Consider the following 12,433-nt stretch of genomic DNA (forward strand, 5'->3'; position numbering starts at 1 on the left):
GAGGAGTAATGATCTCCAAGGTCAAATGGGGAAGTAATGTGAAAATGTACTATAAACAGTCAGGCTTCCAGCAAATACTATTATTCCTCAGTATAACACAGAGGAAAGTACACGGACTTATGAAGCAAAATGGGACTGGAATTTCTGCTTAGTAACTGGGTAGTTCTGCAAGCATCAAACTACACTTTTACAATCAAAAATGAAAATAATGCCAAGGTTATTGTGAGACTTAAAGGCTAACATTTACAAAATGCCTAGAAGACAAAAAGCTACTGTAGTTTTAACATTCATTCAACAAATCACTCCCTGGCTGAAATCCCTCCAATTACCACAGCAAGCAGAAGAAACTCAAAACTCCACATGTAAACATACAAAATCCTACAGGATCTGGCTTCTCTCTCTCTGACCTAACCTCCCAATCTTACACTTGCTCAATGCACTCTAGACAACCTTATAGCTCTGGAACAAACCCTCCCAATAGTCCGATCTTTATTCAAAGCTCTTGACCAATGGAAGTCATTCCTCTATGCCCCTACTGCCCACCCTCTACCCCATTATTTTTCTATTACTCTTTTCTGCACTGAATTGGTAACTGTCCGATATCTTTTCCCATAATATGTAAATCTGAAGGGTAAGACTTTTGTCTTTTCAACCCTCCACCTCCCAAGGCCCAGCTCCAAGGCCAGGCTAAGACAAGCGAACGGGACGCTATCACTCAGGTGCAAAACTTACCGGGATGCCCAAATTTCAGTAATCCAGAAAAACACTAATTTAAGGCAACATCCTAAAAGATGAAAAGTAATGCTATACACCATGATGGACTCATTATCACAATTCTGCACCAAGCGGATCCACCCAGCACCTGGCAGAACTCACACCCTCTCAGCCCTGCCCCACCACACTTGCCGCCAATTTAACGGGACGCTGAGAGGTAAATCCAGTATTCAATCTCCCTCAGGCTGCAGAAAAGCAAGAGGGAGAGCCGCAAAAGACCGGGATCGGAGTCTGGGGAGCTTAAACCCCGTAGTTTCCCTGGGGTGTAAGCTGAGCGCATAGGATGCACGGTCACCACTTAGTGCACACTCTGCAGAAGTTCAACATGACTAGTAATACGGTGCCAGTCGTCCCCGAAGACCTAAGAAATAATTCCACCCATTCCCCTGCCATCACTAAAAAATCCTTCCCTGGCCTTGAGGCCTCCTGCCCTCGGATGTGGGAACTGGAACTCTTACGTCAGGACGTTTTATAAACTTAATTTGGGGCAGGACTACTGTCTCGTGCGCCTGGACCCTGGAGTAAATAAAAACCGAGGAAAGCGTAGATACAAATTTAATAAACTTAACGTCCGTACAAAGCGGTGGTGCCTGGAGAACTGTCGTTGAAAATACAAATAAATACGCTTACAAGACAGAAGTGACTGACTGTCCCACCACCGCCCCCGCGGAAAGGCCCTTGGGAGACGTGGCCCCACATCTCCAGTCAAACCAGCCGCCTGAGCAGCCGTGTGCGCCGGAAGCCGCGCGCATCCACCCACCGCCGCCTGCTCCTCTGCCGGAGAAACGCGGGGGTCCCCAGCGCGCAAGCGCCACCCCGCCAACTCCGCAGCCACGGCCCGCCACAGACGCCTGCGCAGACGCACAGGGCAGAGGGTGGGGCGAAACTGAGGGGGAGAGAGGAGCGCGCCTAAATCCTAGAGAGGCGGGCTAAGTAGGGCTGGGGGGTGGGCTTGTCTTCCGGAAAGTCTGGATTCCCGGACGACCGGAGTCGCCGCTCACCAAACACCGGCTTGTGTGCTGATGGAAGAAAGTCGGCTACCCTTTGTACCCACTGGAGATCTTCGGACAGAAGCCAGAGCTGCCTTCAGGATGAAATTAGGACTTGCAGGAAACCTCTTCCCGAGACGGAAGGAAGCTTGGCGGGTTCACGCATGCGTGGTAGGCTATCTCCACGTGCGGCCTGGCCGCGGTCTCCGCGCGCTCGGAGGCCTCTCCCCTAGGCCCGCCCCCTGCCGCAGCATCTTTCCCGACGCGCGGAGCCGGGGAGAAGGAGGGAGGTTGGGCTTCACAGCTGGGCCCCGCCTCGGCAGCCTCCAATTGGGCGTGGGTGAGGACACCCCCTCCCACCGCCTTTCTATTGGAGCGCGCGTGCGAGCAACGCACCCCATTGGGCCGTGTGGATTTGGGCACCAAATTCAAAGATTTTAAAAGTACCAGCTGGCGCCTTTTAGGAGATACAGCTCTGTGACGCGGTCGGCCTGGTGTTCTGCGGTGGTAGCTGTTTCCTCACCTGAGGCCGACCCCCACTTCCACTGGCATGAGCCAGCGCCCCTGCCGCTGCTCCTCACGGCCCCCTTCCAGCTCCTGCCGCTGCAGCGCCCTGACAGCCGCCGGGCGCCCTCGCTCCTCAGACGGTGAGTGAGGAGAGGGTGCGGGGGGCACGCGGCCCAGAAAGGGAGTGCGGGGTTGGGGGGCGGCCGCAACCGAACCCGACCCCCTTCCGAGTCCTGTGTGCGCCCCACGGCGGGCCGGGCGGAGCCGAGCGGGCGTCGGTGGCGGTTCCTGAGGCGGGGGAGGGGGGGAAAGGCTGGGGCTCAGGGAGGGGAGGCCCTCAGTGCCGAGGCGGGTGGCGGGCCCGGGTCTCTCCTTTCCAGGCCGAACCTGGACGTCAGCTCCGAAGAAGGTGAAGGGCTCGGCCTTTCGGGGCGCCCTTTTCCCCTGGCAGGATCTACCTATCCTTGTCCCCACCCCGCTTGAAGAGGCGCCAAATGCCCCCACCCCTCCCCCACCCTGGGGCCTGGGCTCTGACAGGGCTCGCGAGCCCCCGGCCCCTGGGGTCTGGCCAGGTGCTTAAGCCCTACTCCCTGCGCCCTTTTGCCGTGTTTACCCCGCACCCTCGGGTCTGCGGGCAATTTCCCCGGGTTTTCGCCGCCTCACTCCTGCTGGCGGGCGCGGGAGATCCTGCTCGCTTATCTCCCGCCTCCTCCACCCGGCCCGCGCCCTGAGGGGCCACCTCTCCGACCCCTCAGGATTTCCATGGTCTTACCCTACCCACTCCCGCCAAATGGAGGGACCCCCTCGTCGGGCCAGGCTGTACAGGGATGTCCAAACAAAACACATCCCCCCCCCCCACCCTTTCCAATTTTCCCTTTGCCCAGTAACTCGTTTCCAAGGCCTGGGGTCAAAAGTGGGGGGGGGCGGGAAGCATTTTTTTTAATACGAAACGGAGAGTTTATCCTTCTGTAGCTGATTTTCTCAGAATGGAAGGATTGTTTTGTTTTGTTTTTGCTGGTTTTTCCTGCTCTCCTGAAGAACTACATAGCCCTCTATTCCCAAACCCGGTTAGAGTGGAAGGCACTCAAACCGGTTATTTTTATCCTCTTTGTTGCTATCTGAAAAGGGATCCAAATGCGTTTATTTTTCCTCAGAAAGTACCACATTTTTTAAAAATTAACAATTTGACTTTGTGATATTTTGCAGTCACTGAAAGATGCTCCTTTCATTAGAAAAGGAGTCTTAAGAGACTGGAGGAAAAATAATTTTAACAGGTTAAATCTATTTCTCCAGTCTCTTAAGACTCCTTTTCTAATGAAAGGAGCATCTTTCAGTGACTGCAAAATATCACAAAGTCGAATTGTTAATTCGAATTGTTAATCCTCAATCCTAAATCTCCCTATGAAGTTCTAAAGCTTGATGGTTTTAAGAAATGGTATTTTGATTACTTAATCCAGTTGTCTGGTATTACCACCTCACTCCTCTGAGTGTTTGCTATCTCTTAAGAATTTCATTGCCTGTTTACAAATTTGAGAAAATGAGATTAAAAGTTTATCGCATCCAGGTAATTTTTGAAGGCAAGCTTTCCTAAAATTTCTTGTAGAGATGGCTGATTTGCAGCAGATGGCTGCAAGCTTTAGAGGTCTCAAACTCTTAAAGGAATAGCCATGCCTAATGTTGGGCACATGGTGATTATGGGTACTGCAGATTGTAGAACTTAATCATTTAACATTCAGATAGTTGTAAAAATTATTAAGCATTGTAGTTCATTTAGCTATGGTATTTTAATATGGAGTATTTGTTCTGACTTGGAAAGTTAAATGCAAGTCAAACTTTTGTACAGTTAACTGTAATACCACCTTTCATGATTGGACAGTGTGTTGGTAAATGGGGTTTAAAAAATGCAGGTTGTTGAATCTTCACCCAATAACATAAGGTAGATATTAGTATCCATTTTAGAAAAAATGAAAGGAACTAATTGAATATTTTATGTCACAAAGCTAGTTAGAAGGCTAAGCAAATATTTTTACTTGAAGTTGGATCTGATTTTTAGAAAAAGTATATAATCTGCAATATAGTGTGAAAGGTATTTTGCTACTTTTAAAACATTTGTGATTTGCAATAAGAGCATTATGAAATATTTGGTTTTAAAATGTGATAAAAATGCCGTATGTCATGGGACTGTGCCATACATTTAGTCCAGTTTTAGGTTCTTAAACCCCATTTTATAGAACGGAAAATAGGCTTTAAAAGTTAACTGCCTCAGTTTTCCCTGATACAGCAAATAACACTTTATACCTTAGATAGTCAAGATTTTAAACCCAGGGTATTTTTTTACTTCACTTTCTCTCATTCAGCATCCAAAAAAGCATCAGCAAGTTCTGTTGACTCTCCTAAAGAGACCTCAGATCCACCCAATTATTTTCATTTCCACTGCAGTCATCCAAGTATCAGTTAATCAGCTCTCTGGACACCTATGATATATACTACTAACCAGCCTTCTTTTTTCCACTTGTACCTTCCTACAGTCCATTCTCTACAGTTGCCAATGATCTTTAAAAATGTCAACTGGATATCTCAACTCAACCCCTCAAGGTTCTTTATTACACAATGAATAAATCCAACATACCCTAGAATTCTACCTCTCCAACTTTAAAGTATATTACATAATTTCACATTTTAAAACTAAACCTACAACCAGGATCCAGATTTTGGAACCAATAAAAGGAACCAGAGTTCTTGGAAAAATAAGTGATTCTAGGCCTGGAACAGGAAAAATAGAAGATGAACCTAGAGCATCTTGTCATGCCAGAAAGTAAGAAATGCTCCAAAAATGAAATAATAGAAGTATTTCAAGTGGACATGAACTTACAGTAGTGAAAGCTGAAACAATTTGAGCAGAGACATTAATAAGGCAATATTGGATTATAACCCACAATCTGTGAACCTATACTTGCATACTTTTTTTATATACTTTTATCTCACTTTCCAAGTGAGATAATGGAATGAACACTGAATTTATAGTAAAAGAGGGTAATCTGTCCCTCAACTACAATGTCAAAATGTGGGCAAGCTACTTTCTGAACTTCAGTGTCCTCCTTTGTAAAACACAAGGTAATAATACCTCTTCATCCTACATCAGAAGATTGTGAGGAGCAAGTGTTTGAAAGCAAATGGGAATTGTAAACTTTAAAAAAAAAAAAAATAAGGTGTTTGAATCATCGTTAAGTCTAAATTTTAAAGAGCTGTTCATATTCAAAGAGTGGTGTTGAATGAAAGGGTTCTACAACAAACAGAGTTTCCCAGTAACTGGGTTCTAAACATGAGAAGAGGAGGGATGCCTAGGTGGCTCAGTCAGTTAAGCGCCTGCCTTCAGCTCAGGTCATATCTTCCTCAGTTATTTAAAACTGAACAGTAATACAATCTTTCTTCCCAGCCACTCTCACATTCTTATATCTAGTCTTCTACTGATTATAGTATTGTTCTTACTTATCAGATCTTCTGATTAATATCTGAACTATTAAATCATCTGGCTCTTTGGTTAATTAGTCACGAGAAATCTTAGTTCAGTAATTGAAAATTGCAGAGTTTCTATTTCTAGCACATACTAGATGAGATAAAGGGAGGTGTCCCTTTGGTTGAGTTTACTATCTGGCAGAGTAGACAAACACCTTAATTAAATCAGACTCACTCATACCACTGATCAGAATAAAACTTAGAGATGAGAGTTGTGGGAGTTCAGGTAGATTTTAACTGATGGGTGTTTAAATTTACTTAACTCCTAGTTTTTTGTAAGGCTTAAAATAATAATAGCTAATGTCTAAATCTTATACAAATTTGTGTTTAAGAATTTCTTGACTTCAGATGGCACTTGTTGCATCACATTTCCTTATTCCATAAGTACAGATAGGTGCTAAGTAATCCCTTTTTCCAATATTTTTTACTCAATCAGCTGGAGACTCTAAAAGTCAAATGTTAAGATTATACACTAAAAGCCATCTTTTGAAGTCCCCTTTTAAGAATAAGATGTATGTACTTACTAAGAGTTAATTCTATTTCCTCATTGTCACATCTCAGTAAATAAACTTGGATAATTTCATAGCTACATAGGCAAGACATAGTGCTAAAAGAATGCAAAGTAATTATACCTCTGTGTATTTAAGAAGTAGAAATGTATGAAAATTTTGTCATTAAACAGTTTTTTGTTGGTTTTTTTTGTAGGTTGTAAAGAAGAAAGTTCTACTCTTTCTGTCAAAATGAAATGTGATTTTAACTATGACCATATTCATCCTGGACTTGATATGCTAAAGCCTGATGACACTGGAAGACTAGGTTCTTATACTCCTGCATTTTTGGAAGGTTCTTATAAAGACTGCATTGAAGACTATGTAAGGTTATCAGATATTGGGTCACCAATTGTGAGCCCCAAGGTTGTAGAACTTGAAACTGAAAATGAAAACAAGCTCTTTCACAACAAGGAAAATCAACAGGTGCAACAAATACTTAATAGTTCAAATGAAATAGAAGAACTAGAGACCAGTAGACCTTACGAAGACAGTGGCTATTCTTCATTTTCCCAGCAAAGTGGCTTCAATGAACATGAAGAGGGTAGCCTTCCCTTGGAAAATTTCAGTGACAGTCCACAGTCCTGCCTACAGATGCAAAGCCCTGACCAATATCCCAGCAAAAACTTGCTGCCGGCTCTTCATTTTGCAAAAATGGTTTGTTCAACATTAAAAAAGAATGCCAAGCGAAATCCTAAAATAGATTGGGAGAAACTGAAGGAATTTATATCCAGTGAAAATTTTAAACTACAGAATATAATTGGCAGGAAAATGGGCCTGGAATGTGTAGATATTCTCAGTGAACTCTTTCGAAGGGGACTCAGACATCTTTTAGCAAATATTTTAACACAGCTCAATGATATGGACTTAATCAAGTAAGTATGATTACTTTGAGTGTTGGTATAATCTATCGAACATCTTTGTTGGAAGACTTGAGTGTTGGTATAAACCATCGAACATCTTTTATGGAAGACATAATAGGGTAGCCTTTTGCATTGTTTAATTGAGGTAATGACTGCCTAATGGCTGATATTTGACCATTTAACTGCCACTAAGATGAAAGAAAGATAATTTTTAAAGTAAACACTTAATCCATTTATTTCACATTTCATATTTATACACTTAGGAAACTTTTTGTTAAACTGGGATTTTTGTTCCTTTTAATTCTGAATATTTCTAATATGTAAGCTATATCGTATATTCTTAACTATAAAACAACATCCTAGTTATGGTATGTAAGACCTGTAGGTTTTATGACTTCTGTCATACTTGAAAGTAAAAAATAGTTGATGTTTGTAGGCCATTTTTAATGTAGGCTTTCCTTGGTTTAACAGTGAAAATATGGAAACTCAAGTGGATCTGAATATGACTGTTTCTTAGAAACTTTTATATTACCGTTCCTCATTCCACTAAAGATCAGTTAGGATGAGGTAACAATTAATTATACGGACTATTGGAGTAGACCCTGCCCAATCAGATTGTTTTTGGCTTTTTGAAAAAAATTAATAGGTACTCTTTGCACGTGTTACTTTATGCTGGTCTTTGAAATATAGCTAAAACAAAATAAAAGGGAGTATGGATTTTTATTGTTGGCTAGCTTCTTGAGGGATAATTGACATGTAGGTTGTACTTTTTTTAACAAAGTGGATTTTTGAAATTGATGTCTACTGATAGCAGTGTGTCCTATAGTACTTTGAAATTTGTCTACAACTTTTATTAATATCAAAGCTAACATGGTGTCCTATTTAGAATGGGAGCTACTTATTTGGTGTTTGCAGATGTGACAAAAATGGAAGTACAAAGCAATGGTTCTTAAGCCTGAATGTATTTGGCTTGATAAGGAGCTTTTAAAAACTACCCTAGTCCCCCTTTTTTAAAAATTTTTTTTAATTTTTTATAAACATACAATATTTTTTATCCCCAGGGGTACAGATCTGTGAATCGCCAGGTTTACACGCTTCACAGCAGTCACCATAGCACATACTCTCCCCAATGTCCATAACCGACCCCTCTCCCCCCAGCAACCCTCAGTTTGTTTTTTGAGATTAAGAGTCACTTACGGTTTGTCTCCCTAGTCCTCTTTTTAAGCCAATTAAACCCAAATGTCTAGGCCTGGGGCATCCTTACATCTTGAGTACCTCAGGCAATTCTAATGTACAAACAGGTTTGAGTAGCTCTGCTAATAGAAATTTCTTTTTCTTCGCACTGTTAATGTTTCTGTAGTATATTTATTCCTCTTAGCTCTTTGTGATGCTTTAATTGATTCCTTTATAATCTTTTACTTTTCCAGTGTGTCTAAAGTGAGTACAACTTGGAAGAAGATTCTAGAAGATGATAAAGGGGCATTTCAGTTGTATAATAAAGCAATACAAAGAGTTACTGTAAGTCTTTGGCAATTGATGTTTTCATTTTGAAGTATAACAGCTAGTGCTCTTTACCTTTACAAATAGGGGAAAATAGGACAGATAACAGATAATCTGGAAATCCTTTACATCCACAAAGCATTTCTGCTTTTCACTAGAACTCTTTAAACAAAATTCAAAGATAAAGGGAAAGGAATCCCACCTAGTCATTTATTTCTTGAGTTCTTCTAGAAATGGCATGTCTAAAAGGGAAAATTGGTCAGTTCTCCAATAATAAGAGTTGACCATGTTGCTAAGCTTCATTGCCATTTGTATTTTTTCAGTTAAATTTTCAACATATTGAAGATTTTCAGTGCAGAAGGGAATTCAGTTGCATTCCAAAATGAACTTGGTAAATTTGGAGATGTTTCTGAGAGTATCAATACATGTTTGAAATTTCAGTCCTAGCAGTTGGCAGACTTGGGTCTAAATTTTGGTGCTACTAATTTGCTATATAAGTTTAGTCAAGTATTGCTTAAGTTCTCCCAGTTCAGTTTCTATTGATAAGGTGGTATTAATGGAAAGTTTTCTAATCTAAAAGGTTATTTTGAATCCATTCATGACACTGATGTGAGACTTAATTAAACATGTGCCATTTATTGGTGGTGAAAAGAATGACTTTGTTTTGGCATTAGTGCCTTATAAATGATGTATTAAACGCTATATAGGCTGAGTATTTAAAGTGCTTTCTCAAAATTTCTGGTTTGCAGTTTCTGTCAGTATTGTCTATATGTATAGTGTGTGGCTATATTTAAAGCATGTGCAGGTAAATTGGATGTATGGAAAAATCTTTTGCAGTCTCATTTGCTCTTTTTTACATGTACAAACAATAAAAATGCCTGATTGTTGAAAATAAAGGAGAACATTCTTAAGTCCTATTAAAACTTTTCTTCTAATTAGGAAAAGAACATTAAGTTTTCACCACATGCTTCAACAAGAGAATATACTATGTTCAGAACTGCATTAGCTCGTATTCAAAAATCCGAAGCTCGGACTTACCCCCAAAAAGGTGCTCAAACCAAGTTATCCAATCCAGGTGATCAGAAAGGTTCTACTTACAGTCGACACAGTGAATTCTCCGAGGTAATTTTTTGTTTGTCAATAAATTAGAAACTTATGGGGTACTTAATTGTTAAAAGGATTTAGAGTAAGAAAAGAGAACTTTAAATTTAATTATAGCATAATTAGAACTAGTAGCAAATTATTAATGGAGATTTTATCTTCTATCCCCTTCATTTTACTCTCAGAAATGTTGATCACCAAGAAAACATTTCAAGTAATTGAATTCCTAATTCAAGTAATCAAATTAGGAAAGTGCACAAAGATGTCTTCCTATGTAGAAAATAGATACCATTTGACATTGTTTATGTTAGTTCAGTGATGTTGAGATCTAATTTGGAAATACAAGGAAAACCTTGATTTTAAAATATCTTAGCAAACTGTTCAGTATACATTTTAAAATTGTTGCCTTTGATATCTGAGTAATAGAACTCAGTGAATAAAGGCCAACTTTCAGAAATTGAAGCCCTCCTATTGCACCTTCAAATCACTGGGCAATGTGTATTATAATTTCTACTCCGCACATGGATAATTTGGCAAGCTTAATTTAAGAAACCATAATCTTGCCTAAGTGCATATTTGAAATAAAATGTTGACTGCTAACTACCTTCATGTTGGTCAGTAAGTATGAATTATACATAGTGAAGTTTAAGTTTCTGTCTTAAGTGTTAATGATGGAATTTCTAATATAACATTTAACTTTATTCAGAAAACATTGAATATCTGCTGTCAGGCAATTCATGGATAAGAAAACATGGCACCCTTCATAGTCTTGTAATCTAGAATGGACAATGGCTACATAAAAATAAATGCCATATAATGTGATAAGTGCTTTTTTCAAAAAAAAGAACTAGAGGTGAAAGAGCAACCAACTCCCAAGTGACGCGAGGAAGACTTCACAGTAAAGGTGACATTTAAGTTAGGGCATTTATGTGTAAGCATTCATGAAATAAAAGAATGTATTCAAAAGTAGCATTAGGAAATAGCCACTAGATCACTTGACAAGTGATAATTATCTCACTCATTGAAGAGTGAGTTCCTTAAGGGCAGGAGTTTTATGTGTGGTATGGATCCTTTATTCATATATTGGGGAAGGTTCAGTGGTACCTTTCTTATTTATTTCTACCTAAATTACATTCAGTCCTCACTAAAATTTGTTTATGGATTTTCTTTCTAGGTTGCCAAGACTTTAAAAGAGAATGAAAGCCTTAAAGCCTGTATTCGCTGTAATTCACCAGCAAAATACGATTGTTATTTACAGCGGGCGATCTGTAATCGAGAAGGTTGTGGGTTTGATTATTGTACAAGGTGTTTATGTAATTATCATACCACCAAAGACTGTTTGAATGGCAAACCCCTAAAAGCCAGTTATAAAATAGGTCCTCTGCCTGGTACTAAAAAAAGCAAGAATAATTTACGCAGATTGTGATACCTTGTTATATCAATTGTACTTAATCATGAAGGTTAGTTAGAAAATGTTAGGTTTTAATTTAAAAAACGTAAATGTATTTTGATTTCCAATTTTGTGTTGAAATCAATACAGTACATGGGATTTTTCACCCTGGTGAGTAAAGAGAATATACAGCCTCTTAAAATATTTTACAGTTTAATGTGGAAAAAGTTTAAAATTTATTATAAATCAGAAAATTTTAATATTTAAAAACAAAAGGAAAACTAGTTAGTTATCTGGTATTTGTGATTCAGGGATAAAATAAAACTGATTCAATTTTTACACTAAAGGAAAGCCATGTAATTTTACCTAGAAAATCTTAAATATATATCTTGTTTACCATCTATTAGCATTTGAGACATTTTATTTTCCTTACCAAATTAATACCTATCAAAATAACTTAAGTCTATAAATTCAAGTGTTTTGTCATCTTTCTTTAACCTCTTTTTCAGTGTGTGTATTTCCCAAAAAGTACTCTTTGTGAAATCTTGCTTTTTCCTGTTTATAAAGTCTGTATGTTTTAATATTTTTGTACATATGTAAATATTTCTGTATTGTTTTTTATGTCAAAGAAGAAAATAAAGATTTTTTGTGTATATATATACACACACGTGTAAATGTAAATTTTGTACCTGTTATGAATAAAATTGTTACAAGCTTACTAAGTCATGTGAACTTTTTACTTTGATAAACATATTAATTTTAGAAACAGGAAACTAAGAAACTGTATTTGTATGTATGAAGGCATTGTGTTGGTTCCATTTGTGTCTGCTCATCTGGGAAGCTTGTGACATTCCCAGGTTCCATTCTGATCCCAATATTCTTTCCACTCCCAGTATTTTAGTTGTGAAGTTGGGTCTTGAAATAAGCATCCCAAGATGATTCAAGGCAAGACCAAGGAACATGATGAGAAATCATAATGTATTAATTCATCTGTTACTAAACTAATTAAAACTATGGCTTAAATAGCCATATAAAAATACTAGAAAGATTAAAAATATGTAATATAAAATAAAATGTTATCTTTGACTGCATTCAGAACATTTGTGCTAATAAGAGCCCAAGACAAGGGTATGTACTTTTTTTATTCCTTAATTCTAGAGTTGAATATGTTTTAGTTTCAATTATGAATATGGACAAATTCTGAGAGTTTGAGCTCAGACAAAAGTCCTAAGAGTTTAAGGGTGA

The 12,433-nt window shown here is 39.1% G+C and overlaps 1 protein-coding gene across 1 annotated transcript; it reads left to right on the forward strand.

Annotated features, from left to right (window-relative positions):
* Nucleotides 1–1,788: 1,788 nt before the first annotated feature.
* On the forward strand, nucleotides 1,789–11,920 carry FBXO5 (F-box protein 5). Its single transcript, XM_032338685.1, has 5 exons — nucleotides 1,789–2,410; nucleotides 6,492–7,209; nucleotides 8,625–8,715; nucleotides 9,637–9,819; nucleotides 10,973–11,920. The coding sequence occupies exons 1-5, from the start codon at nucleotides 2,314–2,316 to the stop codon at nucleotides 11,222–11,224; spliced, it is 1,341 nt and encodes a 446-aa protein (XP_032194576.1). The 5' UTR covers nucleotides 1,789–2,313; the 3' UTR covers nucleotides 11,225–11,920.
* Nucleotides 11,921–12,433: the final 513 nt, after the last annotated feature.

This window comes from Mustela erminea, chromosome 4, assembly GCF_009829155.1.
Source record: "Mustela erminea isolate mMusErm1 chromosome 4, mMusErm1.Pri, whole genome shotgun sequence".
Lineage (NCBI taxonomy): Eukaryota > Metazoa > Chordata > Mammalia > Carnivora > Mustelidae > Mustela > Mustela erminea.